At 49.8% G+C, this 21,339-nt stretch overlaps 6 protein-coding genes across 6 annotated transcripts; 1 reads left to right on the plus strand and 5 right to left on the minus strand.

The window, feature by feature from the left end:
* Window positions 1–424: 424 nt before the first annotated feature.
* On the minus strand, window positions 425–1,242 carry PFLUO_LOCUS204 (uncharacterized protein; the record flags this gene model as incomplete). The annotated part of the gene is made up of 4 exons (XM_073779145.1): window positions 425–451; window positions 508–642; window positions 714–1,003; window positions 1,152–1,242. 4 exons carry the CDS (start codon window positions 1,240–1,242, stop codon window positions 425–427), a joined length of 543 nt encoding a protein of 180 aa, XP_073634302.1.
* A 2,332-nt stretch (window positions 1,243–3,574) lies between these two features.
* PFLUO_LOCUS205 (plasma membrane H+-ATPase) lies at window positions 3,575–6,565 on the plus strand (the record flags this gene model as incomplete). Its single annotated transcript, XM_073779156.1, has 4 exons — window positions 3,575–4,018; window positions 4,086–4,316; window positions 4,370–6,467; window positions 6,519–6,565. 4 exons carry the CDS (start codon window positions 3,575–3,577, stop codon window positions 6,563–6,565), a joined length of 2,820 nt encoding a protein of 939 aa, XP_073634303.1.
* Window positions 6,566–6,846: 281 nt separating this feature from the next.
* Window positions 6,847–7,727, minus strand: PFLUO_LOCUS206 (uncharacterized protein; the record flags this gene model as incomplete). The annotated part of the gene is made up of 3 exons (XM_073779167.1): window positions 6,847–7,207; window positions 7,290–7,526; window positions 7,627–7,727. 3 exons carry the CDS (start codon window positions 7,725–7,727, stop codon window positions 6,847–6,849), a joined length of 699 nt encoding a protein of 232 aa, XP_073634304.1.
* A 487-nt stretch (window positions 7,728–8,214) lies between these two features.
* PFLUO_LOCUS207 (uncharacterized protein) lies at window positions 8,215–9,184 on the minus strand (the record flags this gene model as incomplete). Its single annotated transcript, XM_073779178.1, has 2 exons — window positions 8,215–8,588; window positions 8,650–9,184. The coding sequence occupies 2 exons, from the start codon at window positions 9,182–9,184 to the stop codon at window positions 8,215–8,217; spliced, it is 909 nt and encodes a 302-aa protein (XP_073634305.1).
* A 3,013-nt stretch (window positions 9,185–12,197) lies between these two features.
* PFLUO_LOCUS208 (uncharacterized protein) lies at window positions 12,198–14,038 on the minus strand (the record flags this gene model as incomplete). The annotated part of the gene is made up of 2 exons (XM_073779189.1): window positions 12,198–13,503; window positions 13,554–14,038. The coding sequence occupies 2 exons, from the start codon at window positions 14,036–14,038 to the stop codon at window positions 12,198–12,200; spliced, it is 1,791 nt and encodes a 596-aa protein (XP_073634306.1).
* A 3,995-nt stretch (window positions 14,039–18,033) lies between these two features.
* PFLUO_LOCUS209 (uncharacterized protein) lies at window positions 18,034–20,588 on the minus strand (the record flags this gene model as incomplete). Its single annotated transcript, XM_073779200.1, has 7 exons — window positions 18,034–18,987; window positions 19,038–19,159; window positions 19,207–19,274; window positions 19,326–19,453; window positions 19,504–19,778; window positions 19,829–20,099; window positions 20,157–20,588. 7 exons carry the CDS (start codon window positions 20,586–20,588, stop codon window positions 18,034–18,036), a joined length of 2,250 nt encoding a protein of 749 aa, XP_073634307.1.
* Between the last annotated feature and the right edge of the window lie 751 nt (window positions 20,589–21,339).

Raw genomic sequence — 21,339 nt, forward strand, 5'->3', positions numbered from 1 at the left:
CATTATGGGGCGTCTGTTGGGGGGAAGGGCTCATTGCACAATCGGTGTTTTGGTTTTGTTTTAATTTTCGCGGGTGTACGTTCATGAATGTGTCTTGCGTACCACCAATTCAATATATCCTTATTTATTAACATAGCACTTGACGTTATTGCCATGTCATTTCAATGCATCGCTACTACAATCCACTGGTCATGATCTTTCGAAAACTACCAAGTCCACTGATCGACAGTGGCACCCGCACATACCAACAGGCTAGGTGTTTGAGGCGCATGCCTATTCAGGGCGCCTTCGCCCGACTCAAAACATAGCGAGTGTATAGGCTGCGGGTAGCGATACTTCGGCAGTGGAGAGGGAACCTGCGCACCGGTGTGTAAGGAGAAAAGTTGAATCTTGTGGTCATCGGAGGCTGTATAATTATAATCCATCAAGTCAGCAGCCACTTGCCAAGAACCTAGGCGGAACAATGAAAGACGCACCACTTGCTAGCATGCCGAGTTCATTGCTCACATCAAAGTCTTGGATGGACTCTGGTTCGTATTCGGGGAAGGTCAGGTAGGGGCGTGTGGAGGTGTGAGAGCGGGAGTTAGGTTTTGGTTTGCGTTGGAGGCCATTGGGGGCGTAGCGGATGTCGTACATTTGGAGCTGGGCACGGATAGCCATTAGAGCTATGTCGTGGGTTGAGAGAAAGACATGCAGCAGAATGGGAGACGTACCGAGTTATGCCCTGATACGACGAGTCGATACGGATCAATCTTGCGAATCTTGGATACGAAGTGCGGGTGTTGTAGCCGAGTCGCACTACCACCACTGCGGAGATCGTGGAGAAAGACAGTTGAGTCCTTCAGACCCGAGGCGATAACGTCCTGCGATAACCATTCGACGGCAGTGACGCTGGCATGAGAAGAGTCACTTCGTCGATGAGCGCCTGGTTTGGTGTCGCCCGGGAACGGTTTCTGTGAGAGCGTCCAGTGGCTGCCAAAACCTTCCAGGGTATGGAGGCCATCTGAGGTGCCGATAGCAAAGAGTGCTTTGCTGCCTGTTGGACAGGCTGCGGAGCACCATAGCGAGGGCGTGGTGCGAATGCGTATAGGATGTGCGACTGAATGGGGTGAGCCTTACTGTCTATGGTTGGGCCAGGGGGTAAAACGTACAGTAGATGGGCCAGCGGTAGTCGCCGCCTTCGTCTGGGTCCGGTAACATGCGTGGTGCGAGAAAGGAGTCTCCGTTTGGCCCGCTGTCCATTGTTGCTCTGCTGTCGTTAGCGAAGCTGCAATAGAGGCTGGCACGAGGCTTCATACAAGAGATATCCTGTGTGGCTCAAAGAAACCGAGGAAAGCTGTGAGATATGTCAGTGGTAGGCAGGGTAAGGGAGAACAGACAACAAACTCGGTATGCTTCTTTGAAGAGAACTCGCTCCATGGTTCGGTTGTATGTCCATTGTTCTTCATCAAAATCCGGAAAGCAGATTCTCGACGGTTGTCAGTAGAGCGTTTCGGTTTCGCAAGCAACATCGAGACTCACGAAACGGACGAATCGCCCCCATGGTATCCACCTGAAGAAATCCAATAAGCCGATTGCACCACCACAGCACTAAATGGACACTCACTGGCAATCAAGATTCCGGACTTGGGGTTCCGCAGGACATGACGAATGGAGTAATGACTCGGCCACGGCTCAAACTCATGAAGCTTCTTCCGCTGTAGTTGACTTGCATAAACAATGGCCTGCTGCTCCCGCCTGGCACTTCCAGAGAGCAAATTTGCTGCAATTTCTCTTGGGATATTGTTCAGCGGATGGGTTAAGAAAGCAGCTGTCTTGACCTTTTCGCGAGCTGAACGCTGGGCGAGATGTACTTTTTTCTGCCGTTTCTTTACGGCCGTCAGCAATGAGTTCTCTCCAAATAGACAGCACAGCAAACCTCTTGTTCAGTTCGTTTCCTCTTGACAGCTTCTTTGGAGTACTGTGCTCCAGGTGGCGCAGCATGGTTGGCTAGGATTTTAAAGTATTTCTTCTTATCCGGATCTACCAATGTGATCAGTACATTTGTTCAACCTAGCAACCCAAATCCAGCGGCCCTCAAAGTCAAAAGTAGTCGAGCGTGCATTTAGTTTGCAAGAGGTGGAGATATGCAAATGTCCAGTGCGCAAATAATGATTTCATCGAAGGCACATCTGGCGGCACTATAGCGACTCACCATAATAGAATCCCGGTATCTCACGGTTCATATTTGCGCGGCTGGTGCGCCCAACTGGCAGAGAACGAGGACTAAAGAATGGCGCTCGAGTTTGGCGAGTCGAGCTTTGTCCACTCTTGCTGAATCACCACCGCAGAGCTCTCGCATCGGCTGATCATCCCATGGATTTCTTCATCGCTTTTGAAATAGAAAAGGAGAGGTAAATATATGAGCTGAAAGCAGAACGATAGCGCGACGAGCTAAGGGTGCTGAAACTCTGGTGGCACGCGAGACCAGCTTGACGATCTGAGTTGGTGACGTCGGGAATGTCTTACATCAGCAGGTGCCTGAGGCAGTAACACAACTACATCGTGCCTGCTGCCCTAATGGATGGATCACCACGGTTGCCCCAGATCTTCAAGGCAAATGGTTGCTGAGGGAACTGGCTTTAATTTTCATCTCATTGCAGAAAGTGGAATGCCTTCCCGCCCTTTTATGTGTTCGGCTACACAGTATCGAACAGAGTGACTTGAACCATTTTCGATATCGAGTATCTGCAGGCAAACGTTTTCATTTGTATAAAAGAAGAGGACTTGTAGACTCCAGAAGTCATTATCCAAAAACGTGATAGTGATTGTAACTGCCTCCCACGGCAACACCTTTTTGAAGAACTCGAGAGACAGGTTCTTGACATCGGTCTTTCAGCAGCAGCTGGCCAAACACCAGCTCAGTAAGTTGTTTGGAAGAATATCATAGGGCTTGCGAACCTTGAATAATACTTCTCCACTTATCAATGCTGCATGGTGAGCTGAAATGCTGTCCTGGGCCATCTTCTTGCCACAAACTGGTAGAGAACGTGTACCTGGTGGAGAGCTGTGTAAAATCCGAATGAAGAAATCACTTGCCAGTATATCAAAGAGAACTCTCACCTGAGGCAGTCCCAGAGATGGAAAGTTCCGTGAGGAAGTCACGCTCGGCCAGGAACTGCCGGTTTGGTCCCCCCCAAAACACCTTTGCAGATATCCATCTCTTCCGCTTTCTTCCCTCTGCACCCTCACTTTCCTTCCCAACCCCGTTCCCATCAACTTTCACACCAATATCATCATTTCACTGAGGCTTTTCCTTCCTAGTCTTTGAAGAAGCCACGTCTTCTTGCCCAAGTAAGTTGCAAGCCCTAAAACAAGCTGCATCTCGATCGAGGCCATCGGGCTTCATCCGAGTGGTGTCCTTTCTATCTCCAACGTGTTCAAATGCATCCTCCTGTATCTCAAAGACCATCACACCTTGTTGAAGGGTTGAGATGATACGCTCACGCTGATTATTCTTTGTGTTCACAAGCAGAGAAGGCTGTGCTGACCACGTTTTCACATTTGTCCAGCAACCACCTTCGGTCTGGCAGACATGGCTGAATATGTTAGCCGCCTTGACCCCCGGGCGCAGGCTCTTCGCAGCCATCAGCCTGAGCTTCCTCTTGGCCAAGAGGATAAGGATATCCATGTTGCTGTCCATGACCGGTGCACTGACAACACTGGCCAAGAGGGCAAAGAATCCCACGAACTCGTTCAAGACGAGACCGAAGAGAGTCTGGATACCCTCATTGAGGATCTGGAGGCTGAAGACGGCAAAGAAAGAGATCCTGAGGTGCTCACTATCCCAGTTGCCCCTGGTGAAGAGCGTCCTGTCCCTCCTGAACTGCTTAAAACCGACCCCGCCCGTGGCTTGTCGGACGTTGAGGTCATCCTTGCTCGAAAGAAGTATGGCCTGAACCGTCTGAAGGAGGAGAAACGAAACCACGTTCTCAAGTTCTTGGGCTTCTTTGTCGGCCCTGTTCAATTTGTCATGGAGGTATGTCAGCTTCCATGGATATTGCACGGTCGGGATATTGAGACTAACCCATTTTTTGCTTGTGTAGGGTGCGGCTCTGCTCGCTGCTGGTCTGCAGGACTGGATCGACTTCGGAATCATCTGTGGTCTGCTCCTCCTGAATGCCACGGTTGGATTTTGCCAGGAGTACCATGCTGGCAACATTGTTGACAGCCTCAAGGAAACCCTAGCACTGAAGGCGACCGTGATTCGCAATGGCAAACGAATGGAAATTGGGGTTGAGGAGGTTGTTCCTGGTGATATTGTTCATGTGGAAGTCGTAAGTCCAGGTGTCTGGCTGGGATTGTCACAGGCTAACAGCTTGTGTCTTAGGGCACCATCGTTCCCGCTGACGGAGTTGTTGTCACGCAAAACGCCCACCTTCAAGTCGACCAGTCCTCAATCACGGGAGAATCTCTGGCTGTTGACAAACAAACGGAAGATGTCTGCTTCTGTTCTTCTGCCATCAAACGCGGAAGTGCCCTTGTGGTTGTCACGACCACGGGAGATAACACCTTTGTGGGAAGGGCGGCTGCACTTGTGAACGAAGCGGCCCAAACCAGCGGTCACTTCACTGTGGTTTTGAATACAATTGGCAAGTATCTTCTGATACTTGTTATCCTGACTCTGTTCGCTGTCTGGACTGCAGGATATTACCGGTCTAATGATATCGTGCGCATCCTGGAGTTCACTCTAGCAATTGTCATCGTCGGCGTTCCAGTCGGTCTACCTGCAGTAGTCACCACCACCATGGCGGTGGGCGCATCCTATCTGGCAAAGCGCCAGGCCATTGTCCAAAAGCTTTCTGCCATCGAGTCGCTGGCAGGCGTCGAAATTCTTTGCACCGACAAGACTGGCACCTTGACTCGAAACAAGCTTGCCCTGGGCGAACCCTACCTTGTCCCTGGTATTGGCGTTGGAGAGCTCATGTTGACCGCTTGTCTGGCAGCTACCCGACACCAGAAGGGAATTGATGCCATTGACAAAGTGTTTATCAAGGGTCTCCGCAAATACCCGCAAGTCAAAAGCCAACTTCCCTTGTACAAGACTGTCGAGTTCTTTCCATTTGATCCAGTCACCAAGAAGGTCACAGCAGTGGTTGAGTCCCCCGATGGCGAGCGCATTGTGTGCCTCAAAGGCGCCCCAAAAGCCGTCCTGAGCACAATTGAAGAGGATAGACCGCTTCCAGAGAAGGTCTCAACGGCGTACCGGGAGAAAGTCGCTGAATTTGCCCGACGTGGATTCCGTGCTCTGGGTGTTGCCCGCAAGTGCCGTGACAACGATTGGGAGATTCTCGGTATCATGCCTTGCTCGGACCCCCCTCGTCACGATACGGCCAAGACCATTGCGGAAGCAAAGAGTCTGGGTCTTCAGATCAAGATGTTGACTGGTGATGCGGTTGGAATTGCTCGAGAGACCGCCCGACAGCTCGGACTCGGAACAAACATCTACAACGCAGAGCGTCTCGGTGTCACTGGAGGTGGTGACATGCCCGGCTCGGAACTGTACGACTTTGTCGAGGCTGCAGATGGATTTGCTGAAGTGTTCCCGCAGCACAAGTACAGCGTTGTGGAGATCCTGCAGAAGCGAGGCCACCTTGTGGCGATGACGGGAGATGGTGTCAATGATGCCCCATCTCTGAAGAAAGCCGACACGGGAATCGCTGTGGAAGGTGCTTCGGATGCAGCTCGCTCGGCCGCCGACATTGTCTTCTTGGAGCCTGGACTGTCCGCCATCATCGATGGGATCAAGACTTCTCGCCAGATCTTCCACCGGATGTACTCTTACGTTGTGTACCGTATCGCACTTTCGCTACACCTCGAACTGTTTTTCGGGCTCTGGATGATTCTCCGCAACGAAGGACTGAAGCTTCAACTGGTCGTTCTTCTGGCCATCTTTGCCGACATCGCGACGCTGGCCATCGCTTATGACAACGCCCCGTACGCATTCTCGCCGACGAAATGGAACCTGCCCAAGCTGTGGGGTATCGCAGTTGTCATGGGGATCATCCTAGCTGCTGGCTCGTGGTTCACATTTGGGACCATGCTACTTGCCGGCCCAAATGCAGGCGTGGTGCAGAACTTCGGCACTCGCGATTCCGTGTTGTTCCTCGAGATCTCGTTGACGCAGAACTGGTTGATCTTCATCACGCGCACCAACAAATCATTCCTGTCATCGCGCCCGTCCTTTCTTCTGGTGGGAGCCGTTCTCCTGGTCGACATTGCCGCGTCCCTCCTCGCCATCTTCGGCGTCTTCGTTGGCCCACCCACGTCCATCGTGACTGTGGTGCGGGTGTGGGCGTTCTCCCTCGGAGTGACCGTTATCTGCGCCGTGCTCTACTATCTGCTTCACAACTCGAGTGGTTTTGACAATCTGATGCATGGCAAGAGCCCGCGCAGCCATGATAAGCAGCGAGGATGGGAAGACTTCTGTAAGTGTGGAATTCTGGCGAGTCAGTACAGACAACTGACAGAACTGGCAGTGATGTCCCTTCAGCGCGTGGCGACCCAGCACGAGAAGACAACGTGAGAGATGGAAGAGAGATGGAAGAGAGATGGAGGAGAGATCAATTTGACGACAAGTTCTCTGATCGTTCTATGGATTTAACCGCGTGGAGGAGATAGATGGGGCGTGTGTGGATGGGCCTCGGTCTTGTTCACGAGTTTATGATTATTTGCCGCGAGGTTTGTCTTTTCGGACGAGTGTGATGGAAGCAAGTATCATTCCAGCATGTATTTTTCAACCAGTCTACTTAGTGTCTATGTCATGTTATCCTGTTATCCATACAAAAAAATCCACTTACTCTCTTCCTAGAGTTCCCTCACCATCGCCCGATATGGATTGGCCGGATCATTCTCCTCCTCTTCTGCCGACGGAATTGTCTTGCGGACCTTGCACGGAGTCCCGAATGCGACCGAAAAGGGCGGGATATCCTTGGTCACCACCGAGCCCGCGCCAATGGTGCAGCCTTCGCCGATCGTGACGCCAGGCATGATCACCACATGCCCACCTATCCAGCAGTCATCGCCAATGCGGACAACCTGCCCAAATTCCACCATCTTGCGGCGCGACAAGATACTCGTCTCATGGCCCGCCGTGAAAATCCCAACATTTGGACCTATCTGGACCCGATCCCCGATGATGACCAGAGAGGTATCCAGGATCGTAATACTGGGATAATGTCAACCATATATCCTCAGATCGACACCCAACGAAGCAGAAGATAATGCGCTGTGGTGTATTGTATACTCACTTCCAATTCAAGAAACAATCCCGCCCAATGACGATGTTACACCCATAATCCGGCCGGAATGGTGGCTCGACAAAGGTGCCCTCGCCAACCCGTCCGACAAGACGCTGCAGCCGCTTGAATCGCTCTTCGGTAATCTTGTCATAGGTGACCTCGTGAGGGTCGAGCAGGTTGTACTCGTGGGTCAGGATGCGGCAGCGGTGGCGGGCTTCCATGAGGCGGGGCAGGAGGGGGTTATACCTGGTCCGATAAGCATTAGGCATTCCGGTGTTCGCGTTTGGAGGGTCCAATTGGGGTAGGTATTGATATAGCTACGCTAAGGGTGAGGAAAGACACGTACAGCATCCCGGAGATCATCTTCTCGTAGTCGTCGCACATGGGCACCTCGGCCAGGTCGCCGGCGAGGGCGATGAGTTCGGGGTTCTTTTCCTTGGACGCCATGGTTGATTATGATAGAATTGTACCAAGGACTTTGTAGACACTATGAATTGGCATTCAGATAGTGATGTTGGCAGATTAGGCAGCTCTTGTATAGTTGTTGCGCTGGGATGGATGTCAAGAATTAAATCGCCGAGGATTTGCCGGCAAAGAATGCCAAGAGTGGGGGGTCTGATAGATCCAGCAGAACAGATGAGAATAGTTGGTAGAAACAAAGGCACCCAGATGAGAGAGTATATCTCAAGATATTCCATGTGCAATCGAGCACTTTAGGATAAGCTCAGCACACTTTACTAAAATGCCGTTGTTGGCTCTCCCTATTGAAACCGGAACTTTCACGGCGAATGGTACCTCGAAAATATATAAGTTCTCAAGCCACGATTTAAACACAAGTTTTAGATGGAAATGGCTTTTCGTTTGATTTACCGATGCCCTGTTGCAAAAAATTCTATTTTAATCCAGTATGCAAATAGTAAAGCATAAAACATGTTCAAGCCCCCAATGCAGCTGTCAATGGATGGCTCAACTCCGTAACAACGCCTTTTTGCCCATCCTCTCCAGACTTATCTTTTATAATCATCTGTTGTCGTCGGTACATTTTCCAAAAGACAAAGCTTCCATGAATCTGAGCAGCCGAAAAAGCAAGGTGCAGCAGTGGAGTGCTAACTTTGAATGCAATCTGCCACTTATGCCACAAGCTACCGAAGAGGTACATCGTCACAATGGTCTCGCAAAGTGTTCCAACGGCAGTCGTAATACAGGCTGAGAAGAAGAGTCGGTGGAGGAAAATGTGGCGCTGGGGAAAGATGCGGTAAAGGATAATCGCGATATGAGGGAGAAACTCGCAGACAATGTCGAAGGCACCTACATAGAAAGGGACATGATTAGGATGAGGTTGCAATGGATAATGTCAATGTGAACTTACCCCAGACTGTGCAGAGAACAAACTCAATGTCCGCATCTGGCTCGCGGGCCAGTCGCAGGCTGATTGCGATCGCAGACTGGCCGACGATAATGGTCCCGATATGATGCATAACTGCAATTGGCGATAGTGTGACACGATAGAGGAGTTCAAAGATGTACATGGCGATCAACATTTGAGCAGCAACAATGAGGATGTCGCCCATTGTGACTGTGGAGCCTGCAGCGAAGGGGGTGTGGAAGTTTGCATCGAGGAAGGTGATATCGATAAAAGGGTATACGGCCAGGATCAGGATGAGGATCTTCGTCGTTCCGGCGATGTGGTGATTGATAAAGCCCCGGCGGTTGGTGTCGCTCAAATCCGTGTAAATGGGCCCGTACAGCCATCGGATCAGGAATCCTTCTAGGATGTAGTACCGGACTAGAAAGAGCACGACGAAGGTGATTGAGATGATCAAGGCAGAGAACGGCGCCAGGCGCGAGATAGGCTGTAGTGGCTTGTGCTGTAAACTCGAGTCATGACGAGTGAATATGGACATCGTTGCGGCTTCATGGATGACATGAAAGGGGATCAATGTATTGGCTAAAAAAAGCGAACGAAATAATAGGATAAGTCAAAGCAGGCGGGAAAAGAAGGGATCCCAGTGGCTAGGAGAGAGAGAGAAAAGTACAGAGAAGGAAAAAGACCGAAATGAGTGCGATGAGAAAAGAACGAGAATGGACGGGGAAAGAAACTGGGGAGGGTATATTAAGAGAGATAATGGACATCGCCAGGATCAACCACGTAGCCTCGTTGTGGGCTACACCCAAGGGCCCATGTCTAGATAGATCTAGAGCTTATGGAGACAGCCAATATGCTACGATGCTCCAAGGGTGGATCATGGAAGGAGAATGGGCAGGACAGGGCGTACAAGAGGAGGCCATTGTGTTAGGACAATTTAGGGCAACGAAGGCACCAGTCAGAGGCCAGCAGACCCTGATCGCCCACAGTTAAGCGGCATCTAAGCTTCGCCAGGGTCCAAAGCTTAACCTTGGTTTAAGTGCTGCCTGAGCGGGCGGCTTAGGGGGGCTTTCAGGCAGCAGAATAACTAATCGTTTTCATTCTTGCCTCATTGGCTTGGATCAATCGAGGTCTCAGATAGAGCCGAAACATCCTCTTTCCTAATACTCAATAACTGTTGCTTGCAACATAGTCTGACAAGAATGACCAGTTTGATGCTTGCGAAACAGACCCGAGCATCACCATCAAAAATCAGCCACAGAGCAATCACACCCACCCAGATTAGCCGTGATAATTGCCATAGGAATTAATAGTAACACCTGAGACGGTGGTAGTAGTCCCCGTAAGGCCAGAAAAACTCAAAATGCCGCAAATAACCGAAGAGGCTGTCAAGATGACTACTTTGCTACATTAGCAGTGAACAGGGTCTCGAGACCTACAAGCGAATCGCCGTGGAAACCCGTATATCATTGAGGAGATATGTACAACTAATGCTGCCCGAAACAAGTCCCGATTTCGAGATGGAATCTGTTTACACACAAAAAGGCTCTCATGCAAAAAGGTAGTGTAGGTTCAGCGGTTCATCACGATCCCAACATCCCCAAGGCTTCCTTCGATCGCCGTAGCCGAGACTATGTTTGAAGTCAAACAACTCGATAAGAATATTTGCCACGAATTCTTGCCAACGTATGTCCATACCAAGAGCCTTCCGCATCATGTCACAACGCACAATGATCTGCCAGCAATACGTGAGGTATCGAGAAAGCTCTTCACGATTAGACGGGTGAAACGGGTCGTGCGGTATCTCAAGTCTTCGTTTGGGCTCATATCCGGCAAGCTCCATGATCTCCATTGTCAGCTCGACAGGGAGCCCCTTCTTGCAGAGGATCCATCGCACAGAAGCCATGTCGGATGCAGCTGGCTGATAGCTGATTGGGTTATCCAGCGAGAGGAATTCCTCAATTGGCACCCTCCCGTAGACTTCAACAGGACTGTCAGATTTTCTTTTACGATCTGTCCAGTTTAGCCAATGGGATTTATTTCCGAGCAGGGGCTTATAGCCCAGGAATTGCCTGTCTGCAATGCCGAAAAACTGCCGGTGTGGATACGTTATCACGTCTGAATGCTTCCAAGACGCTGTGCATCCTCGTAACATGCATTGATAAAGCCTGGTGTTGCGATAGTCTTTTTCGTCCGTTTTCCCAGACGCCGGATCCCACATCTCCGGGAAACAGTAGACTATGTTGAGGCAGATATAGGCGGATAGTGCATTTTTGAAAAGCTGGTCCCAACCGATGTCATAGCTTGGGTTCTGTCGAGGCCAGTAAACTGGTTAGTACATCTTTATATCCAAGAATTTTGACACAGAATCTTAATTATCCTTCCAAAATCCGACAAAAGGCCTTCGTCGCGACTTACATTACAGTAACAATCGCTGAGAAGCCACCAATCCTTTAGTCCAATCTCTGGATGCGCGCAGATGCGTAAGACGGCATCCATCTCGCCGTATAAGATCAGGGTCTCCACCAGTTGGAGACGAAAGAAGGCATCTCTGTTGTAATCGAAGAACGCGTAACAAGGGTTCTCTTCGTATGAAAGCAAGAACCCGGACATTTTTCTCACTTCATCTGGAATAGGAATGCACCGACACTCATGGCCATGGTATTTGAGCCAGCAAGCGTTTGAAAGACAATGTGAGTCACGCCTATAGTTGCGCAATCGACGTACCGTGGGAGTGATCTTCGCAACGATACGATCATCAAGGATGATATCTTCGGGACTGGGCGAATCGTATACTTCTGGGTATTTCTTGCGCTCGCAGGCCGAGTGCTCGTCAATAGTCCTTACAAAGGCTTCCACGAAATGCGCAATTTCCTTTCCCTGGTTCGGTTTACCGCGAGATCGAAGATTCGTCGCCTCATGCGAAGAGGATTGCGAGCGTCCGTTCCCTGGCTCGCCTTTGGCCCATTTCAAACTTGAGGCCAAGAGAGTCCATGGGATATTGTGCGCCTGATGGGCCATTTCGGGCTGGCAAAATCTGCGCAGCAATTGGGGCGAGAAATGAGGCGGGATGGATTCGCGCGGAGAGAGCCTTTTATAGCCGGATCTGGTCTAGCTTGATGAATAATCTTCACTAACAGATCGCAAGCTACCACGAGATTTTTGGGCTTGTCCGTGGCGTTGGTTGTTGATTGTTGATTTAGGACTACATGACCCAGTTGGAGGGTTTGAGAGATCACGGAAACCTGACACAGCTCGGAACTCTGACACATGGATTTTATTGTGGAGCAGTATTCCTCCATGAGTCACCTTGTGGCTATGCCTGCGCCAGTGCCGATTCATAAAGTGGAATATATAGGATACGCGGTCTAGATGACCTGTTAGTCAATCCGGTCTCAAGATTCATGATACTGAAATGATTAGGCTGTATTTATTGACTCAGATCAAAAGGGTCCTATCTCCGACTAAGTATGCCCACATCACCGTAGTCCAGACGGAGATAGGGCTTATATACTCCAAAACGCACATGATCTCTAATAAAATATGCGGCTTCAATTTGCTGAGGGAACCTTTATATAGAGCAACGGGGCATGTTGCTGAGTTCCCAAAGTATCTCGCTCTCCCACAGTTCCCTGCTCCCATGGTCGTTTTAAAGTGCACTTCCATGCCAGGGCTGGCTCAAAAAACATGTTTGTGATAATGTCGTCTGTCTGGAGATGGTAGAGCTCCATAATGCGCTCATTTGTCAAGACGCCTGACCTCCTGACCCGCTCGTATGCCTCCCTGGTGTCGAACATGATATCCAGCGTCAGTTCAAACGGCCCAGAATTCTTTGATCGAATGATCTTGGCAATTTCCAGCATGGTACATTCCTCGGATGGAATAGACTTGAATTTCAGTGGTGCTAAGGGTTCAGACTCCAACTGCATCAATTGCTCCTCAGTGAGGTTGGGAACCGCTCGATCCTGGGCTTCATTTTGGATACTGACGGTGGAAACTGGAAAGAGGGTGGTTTCTTCGTTTTCTCGAAGGTCCATCAGGTGGTACAAGTTGAATCGGAATACAGGACCAGCGGCAAGCTCGTGCGGCGATAGTGGTGACGCAAAATTTCCAGTGGTTGCAACTTGGTTCTCGTATGGCATGTGCAGAATAGATGCCCGAGCATTGTTTGCTATAGTATGTGAGAGCTCTTGCGAGGGCGCCACCACTTCACCGAGGATTCCCAGATCATGGGAAGCCGTGGGAGTGGGTTCCAATGGTCCCATAGTGCCATTGCGACCATAGAAATGGAAAATCAGTCGACACTGAGGCGATTGGTCCAGTTCAGGAAAAAGATTCTGAGTGTATGCGCGAACTTCCTCTAGAAACTCGTCAATCTGGCTGATGAGTATCGGATCACGGATGCCGCCAATGAACACGGTCCTGTATCCAAGCTTCTCGACGCCTTCGAGCTTCACCTGGTATACTGGTGTTGGTACAAAGCGTGCACCGCGCACTCGGACAGTCTTTTCTGTCAACTGCTCGTACGAAGCTTCGTCCAGCTCCAACACTCCGCCGGGACCAGGCAGCTTGTCTGGCCGAGTCTTTTCATATAATGTATGTGCAGCAACTGACAGGGGGGTGCAACGCTCTCGCGGCGATAAAGGCGTGAGATCAAAGGAGTCTGTTCTTATGGTGGCAATCATCGACCGGCCTTTGGGCACAGCGCAGATGCCACCGCACTCCATGATTTTTCCCATGTGCCAGGCGACGCCTGGTTCGGCTCCATTAAGAATCGAGAAAGCCGCAAAAGGAGCGGGGTCGTATGAACGGCCACCTAGAATAATATCCGGGTTTGACTCGAGTGCCTTGAGGTATCTATTGCGAATGTGAGATAGTTTCAAACAAATGACAAGGTCTTCACTCACGGCTCAGCACCCATTTGGGCCACAACGTCAACAGCGCGATCAACGCTATCTTCTGTCAATTCCTCGACCGGTCCACATGGTCCCACGTTTGTGTTTCGAATTCGGTCCTTGACCAAATTACGAGCAATCCCGGCAGAAATAGTAGCGACCTTGAATGAGAACCCGTGTTTCTTTGCAATTTCCTGCACCATTTCCAGCATCTCCTGGACATGCTTGTCGCTACCATCACCGCCGACGGAGCCAATGAGCACCTTAATGCCAAAATGGAAACAAGCCTCCAGGATAGGCGTGAGATCCCGAATATACGACTCGCGACCGCAGGTCATCTTGTTGAGACCAAGTTTGTATGGACCGCCATCCGTTGACCCGCTGTCGACGATAATGGCCTTTGGCTGGAATTGTTTGATGCCGTACCAGAAATGATCCAGCCGATATCCATAGCCTAGCATAGCATTAGGCGTTAGGATGCTAAAGTCGGTCGCCATGACTGTAGGTACTCTGTTTATTCCGCCACGACGCAGTTCATGAGGGGAAAGTGTCCATTTTTTTTTGGTATATGCTGAATGGAGGCGAAATTGCTGTGTAGTCAGCTCGAGCATTTACGCCGCGGGCATTAAACCTCCGTGCATTGATTGGGGTGAGGGGGTGGGTCTTCGGTATCATGCCGATGCGAGCTCGATCCATCCTCGGCAACTTTTCCACATGACCGACTCCTGATAGGAAATATGGGAGGCGATGATGACCAATTAAATCTCTTTTCCAGAATATACATGAAAAGGTTCTATCCTTTTTTGTTGCTGTCATTTTTCAACTGCTTGGGTCGTTCACGTTTGTCGATTTTCCACTATGACTATTCGATCCAATATTATGGCTGCGGGCAACCACCATGAACCCGGAGAAAATGGCAAGTTTGCTGTCATGAATACATCCAATCTGTCTGATTCAGGGTCAATTTTTATTCGACCTCGTTTTAACCAGCTGCCATTACAACCGCATCATCCGAAGGGCTCGGCATGGGGACTCTGGGGCACTGATGACGAGCGCGGAGCATTGAATCTCATCACTGCAGAAGTAGTACGCTCCGCGAGCTTGGAGGTAACTTGTGGCAAGGTTGTCAGCTTGAAGTAAGTTCTACTGGACAGTTAAGCTCGCTCAGTTATTGATTGAAACTCAGCCTCCCAATGAACGTCCCGTTGAAACCGATGAATCCGATGCGGAAGAAGTGTTTCCATAGTATCATCGCTAAAGGACATGCAAATGATGACGAGGTGATCATGAATAGCTGCGTCAATTCTAAATAGCCTTTCGCTGACATGAGAACCTTTAGGTCGGTTTCAATACACAAAGCTCCAGTCACTGGGATGGGCTGCGTCACTATCCGTACTCAGAAGCAAAACTATTCTATAACGGTGTCACACAAGATGATATTTCTGGAGAAAGGCGAACTCAACAGATTGGTATACATAGTACGTCTTTCGTGCGTTGACTGGCAAAAACAAATCCTAATGATATCCCAGATATGGCAATGAACCCTATCGTTACGCGTGGCGTACTAATCGACTGGTACTCCTACGCGCAGCGAGAAGAATTGCCGCATAAGCCGTTCACCAACCAGACCATACCTCTCTCACAAGTACTCACAGTAGCAAGAGAGCAAGGCGTGACATTCCGTCAAGGGGACGTTCTACTCATTCGCACTGGATGGACCGCGGCATACCACCGGTTATCTGAAGAAGGGAAGGAAAGCCTCGGCGGGCGTGATGACCGAGCCTCCATTGGCGTTGAATCCACAGAAGAAAGTATTCGATGGCACTGGGATAATGGATTTGCAGCCGTTGCTAGTGATACTGTTGCGTACGAGGTCTGGCCATCGCCCAAGGAATGGGGTGTGAGCATGCACGAGGTAAGCATTGTTTCGTGCTTTTTCTCTTTTTTGACACGAGACTTATCCTATCGTTTTTGCAGGTATTTCTTAGTGGCTGGGGCATGCCAATTGGCGAGTGCTGGGACCTAGAAGACCTTAGCAGTACATGCCGCGCCTTAGGCCGGTGGACATTCATGCTGACGAGCCAACCTCTGTGTATTCCTGGTGGAGTTGCCAGTCCTGCCAATGCCACGGCCGTCTTTTAGCTGTATAGTAAATTAGCCTAGGTTTTTTTAATTTTATGGCTCATTATTCACTGCCGTCTGGCTACGGTTCTCTCTGTTTTTAATATTATGTTATGCTAATTCTTCTTAAACATGGTGCGAGTGTAACCCCAAGGACGGACGATGGACCGGCGCGAGGTTCGCATTGGAGTCAACTGATTCTAATAGCAAAGCTAAGAAGTTGCTTGAAAAGTCAGGAGATAAAAAGAATGGCTCTTCCAAGTGAGGCAGACATGCTGTGAAAAGAACACCTGGGCACGGTCGAAAGATAGCCTAGATGATGAACCTCATGTTGGCCTCCCGATCTTCACGAGAGGTCATATCGAACTGCCGTCCCGGCTGAACAGGCCCATAGATCCGATCGCGGCGCTTGTTCTCACGCCATAGAAGATAGCTCAACAAGCTTGACGTGACAGCCGCCAGCAACGCAAAGGCGCAGCAGATCCAAGATCCCCTGACATAGTACGGAGCATCCTTGTCAGGAAACACATTGGTTCCCAGCAGCGGTCCGCACTGACCAATAGTAAAGATAATCCACAAACCGCCTGCTTTCTTCGAGCCTGTTGAGTTCGTGTTGGAGTTCCAGATAAGCACGATCGATGTGGTTACAAAGATCTGCACCGCCAGAAATGTACCAAAGTAGCGTGGGCCAACCGTGGTAGTCGTTGCCAGCAGGATGAAACCAATGGCAGAAAGTATTCCCCCCAAAGCGCAAAACGGTCCACGCAGTTGAAGTCGGTCTGACACAATCGAGACAACAATGATACATATAAAGCAAAGCAAATAGGGCGGCGCGGTCACGCCGTTTGATTGCACCTCAGAGAAGGCCCCGAGCTCCGATACAATAGTCGGCAGGAAGAGAGGAAGCGAGGCAAAACTGACATTGTTGGAAAAGTTAATGACCGCAAAAAGGTAATCTAAAATGGTCAATCTCTGTGCTAAATGTCTTGACATGAGATAAATTTAGGTAAAAGAAGAACATACTCCTGTAGTCCGTGAAGGCCTCCCCAAGTTGAGACAGCTGGAGTCCCTCATTCTTAAAATCGCCAGGTTGGCTATTCGCATAAGCCTGCGCAATCTCACGTTCTCGACGATTCAAGAATCGAGCTTGCGATGGAGAATCCGGAAGAAAGAACCAAGTCGCCACGGCGAGGAGGGCTGTGGGAACACCCTCTATGATGAACAGAAATCGCCAGTTGCTGATGCTTGAATGAACATGCCCTAGGCCATACGCGAGCGCACCACCATAGGCATTGGCAAGAGCAGATCCAGCGAGGAAAATTCCAAAACGTAAGCCGATCGCTTCACGCGGGTAAAAGAAAGAGTAGTAAAGTGGGATTCCGGGTCCGAACATGGTCTCTGCCCATCCGAGAAAAAAACGACAGGCCATAAGGCCCTTCCAGTTGAATGCGGTTGCTTGTAGTGTGCTAACAACGCCCCAGAACAGCACGACACAAGTCACCCACCTGTGGGGTTTGAAAATCTTCCATCCCAAGGTATTGAACTGGAAGACGATGTATGCAATATAGAAGACGTTTCCTAACCACGCATAATTGTTGCCCCCGAGATCAATATCATCTTCCATGCCAACCAGCTTAGCATTGCCTATGTTTGATCGCTGTCGCGTTATCAGTTTATTGCCATAAAAACCCCGTGAGGGTAGCCGGAACTCACATCTAGAACGGAAAATGTGTAAAGCACGAAACATAGTGGTTGAAGGTGCCAATCCAGCTTCCGAATCACCTTTTTCAGCTCCTCGGGTGTATAATCGACAGCTGGAGGAGTCTCGTCCTTTTCCGGGTCTACATTCACCCGCGCGATGGCGTCGGGCTTCACCTCGCTAGTATTCTCAGATGAAGCTGCCATCCTTGTCACTGTCAATGAAATGTGGCACAGTGTATACAGTCCGGGGGAAGAGAAGGGTTAAAAGGCAAAAGCTCGGACGGCGTTAATGCGCCCCTCATGTTATTGTCAAGAATATCAGTCTTGCTTCTTGCCGTCAGGATGCATGACTGCTGACGGCTTCTGATTTTCATGGCCCCCATGGGGGAAGCTCTTGCCGGATTCCCCAAAGCTAATGGGTGTCGGTATCTTACCGTGCCCTATCAAAAGCGTTACATGGGTGGAGCGGGCCGATGATCGCTTCTCGATTCAAAAGCTCCAAGACCCAGCCTCCCCGCATTACGGGAATTAGCAAACAACCCTAGTAAACGGTGTGTGATCATCCGGCTCCGCGCTGACGGAGAGTATACGTCCGTCGGCGTAATTTAGGCGACTATGTACTCCGAGAGTGAGGATGCTAAGGAATAAATGCATAAAGGCCAAGTTTGATCTAATACATGTGGTAATTGTATGCTGGAACAAAAGGCACCCAGTTCGCATGGTCTGGAACGAAGCCTCCGCTCGCATTGAAAAATTCCCAGTCCCTCCACGGAGCATCAACGTCCATTGCTTGTGTCATGATGTTGCCAATATTTTCATCCGAGGCCTGCTCACAAATTGGAGGCGCGATGCTGTTGTGGTTCTCGCTGTACATGCGATTTTCCAAGTGACCAGAGGGTAAACTCGCTATTCCTGGCTTTTGATACGGACGTTGTTCCAGTACATTGACATTCAAGCTTCGTCGTTGCTGTTCAGGAGAATGGTATACTGCCGAATTGTCCTGAGAACCCGCTTGAGCGCGCTTGGCGAGGTGAGATTTGATGATATTAATACTGCGCTTGAGCCCAGGGGTCTGTCTAACTTCCGACTCTAGCATCTCGAGCGTTGTAGACAGTCGATTTACTGCGGCGGTGGCCAGCGCGGCATCGTCATTTTGGATCATCTGAACGTCGATAGTCGCAGCTGTGTATACACAGTACGAGACGAGATACGTCTGGTTTTGGTAGTTGAAAGTTCGTCCGTACTGTCGAAAAAACTCATTCACTTCTGTCGCTTCTTCGATGCACACCTGTTGTGCTCGTTGTGCAAGCGCATGGTCTTGAAGCTTAGAGTGGCGAGACCAGCCGAAGAAAGGCCGGTAAATTAATATGAGCATCGTGTGGTATAGAATACTAGCAGGGGTCAGTCGGATTTCATCCAGTGCGAGCTGAGAGCAGAAGACGTACTTGAGACAAAAAATGTGCGGCGGGTGACAGAACTGCAGAGAAGCAGCCTGTGCTATCTTGAGCTGCTCGGGTAAGCTCTGGTAGAATGAACGAAACTTGGCCTCTAGCTCAAAAATACTCTGGGGCTTAAGGTGCTGAATACTCCTGCTGTATACTTTATCGTAGCTCTCATTAATTACCTGTCTCTTGTGTTAGCCATCAAAACGTTTTCAAAAACATAATCTCGTACCTTTGCTAATTTGCAGAAATGAACAAATGTTATGGTGCCGTAGGACTTGGTCGAAGGATACGAATCTTCTATTCCTCGAAGAGAAAAAGGCTTCCACTCGTCGTCATTATCAGATGTGTCAACTTGTCGATTGTCAGCGTGGGAAACGACAGGGCGAGCGGAAACTTACACAAACTATCCGGTGCATACGGTAGGTCTGGTAGAGACGGTTGCCGTCCTAGGCAGAGGCTTATTGACCTGTAGCCGCAGTCAGTAACAAAAGTCTCAAGAAAATGGAGCCGTCCATACTTATCCCAAAAATATGCTGAAAGATAAAGCCTTTTTCGTGCTTCGAGATCATCAGGTTCGAGGCCCTCAAGACCTTCCAGGTTTCCCCGGTAAAGGTGGATACCAAGATCAGTGATCATTCGGATTGCCTAGAATTGTGAGTTCAAGAAGGCAGATCATTAGAGTCGAAGTCACGGACCATGCCAGTATAAAGCCACCCCTCACTACTTTTTCCAATAGCACATTGTCGGCCACCAAGCATCAACAGACCTTGGACAGTACATATTTTAGGCTTCTCCTGTTCCATTTCGACGATCAGAAGCTGCTTAGCTTTCCGGAGGAAGTATTCGCCCCTTTCAGCACCTGCAAATCTGGGGTCTTCGTCTTTGGTATGACGAGAGGCATGCGCAAAAATCGTATTCAACAGAAATTGAGAGAAATATGGGCCACCCAGGGCCATATCGCGGTAGAAACCTGAATATTGGATTAGAAAGATGTTCAGAATCGGCTCTCGAGCAACTCACATCGACGATAGACGTAATTGTGCAGAGGAGCTTGCCATGTCCAGAAGATCTGTAGCAGAGTTGAGCACATATCGAGGCCAACATCTGTATATTGAGTGAGACGGCTAAAGGCTACTTTCTCAAGAGACTCCTGGACTCTGGAATTTGAGGCTAGCCATTTGCGGTGGTACTCCTCCGTAGCCTTGTGTTCGGCTCCTTCCAGCTTGGGAGCTCGTGCCGACGGGATGTCATTTGAATCAAGCGGATGGAACCTAGATGTAGCTCCATAGTACTATAGAATGCACGAGTCAATTCACAGTTTTGAATAACAATAGAAACTCCACCTTACAGTTCCATGTTCCCCGACACTAAAATCCGTTGGCTTGCCATACGGCAACTCTTCATGTACCGATTCTTTATCGGCCTCATAAGACTGGGAAAACTCGGAACTACCATCCGGCGAGGCCTCCGATAGGAGGAGATGGTCGAGATCGCGGACAATCTCCGCGAGACGGTGATCGCGGCCTTCGGGGCTCAAGCCGGCGAGATCTCGGAGTTGGGCCTCGAGATCCTCTGCGCGCTTCTTGGACTGGTGAGCCTGGTGGATCAAGTGGGCATTATAACTGGGGCTTTCTTTGTAGTTGCAAATTTCCTTGGCCTTGACGCAATTTGCACAGTTCGGCTTCTTGCCGTCGCACTTGATCTTTCGCCGCCGGCACATTAAACATGCAAACCCATAGCGGCGCGTGGATGCCTGCTGGGATTTGGATGGTGCATACATTGCCACAGGCCGCCACAGCTCGGAAAAATGCCCTCACGAGCTCGAATCGGATCATGGATGAGAGACATTGGATCGGAATCGGGCTCGAAGTGTGGTTCTGCGGGGTTTAAGTTCATCTAGGTGGAGCTTAGTCAGATCCATCGTCGGTTCCAAGGCTGTTTTAGGGTGCTTGATCGACTAAATCCTCTACGATAGGCTATTTTTCATGATGGAGAGGCCCACCTGTGCGTTGTAGTTGTGGTGGATGCTCTGCGGCGATTCGGACCGCGGGGTGAGGCGATTCCGCTTGATCTATAGTTCGGCAGGATTCGACCCCAACGCATTTTGTGGATCTCGTCAGAGTGTGGTTTTGTCACTCTATGGTCTGTTTCAGGAGCATTTAATGTAAACCTTCATCGGCTCCCAAAAACAGGCCAGGTGCTCATCTCCACTGCTGGGCTTTGCTTCCTGGATGGGCCCAGCTCAGAAAACATATGGCTGAGAAGGGCAATCGGCAAGATGAGTTACAATATCTGCGACTACATTGCGAGAGAAATTTCCAGATTTTACATTATTGTCGACTCCTCCACCAGATATGGCATTGAAAGGCCAAGCCAGTACTAGTTTTGCTCGCCCAACTATAGCCGAGTGCATGAAATATATAGTACAAAAATATACACCCTGGAGACCGGGTGAAAACATCCACTATCCTCCAAAAGATCGGCTACTATCAAGTCTTTTTTATGGAATTCTGTTTCATCGAAATGTGAGT

The sequence above is a fragment of the Penicillium psychrofluorescens genome, assembly GCF_964197705.1.
Source record: "Penicillium psychrofluorescens genome assembly, chromosome: 1".
NCBI lineage: Eukaryota > Fungi > Ascomycota > Eurotiomycetes > Eurotiales > Aspergillaceae > Penicillium > Penicillium psychrofluorescens.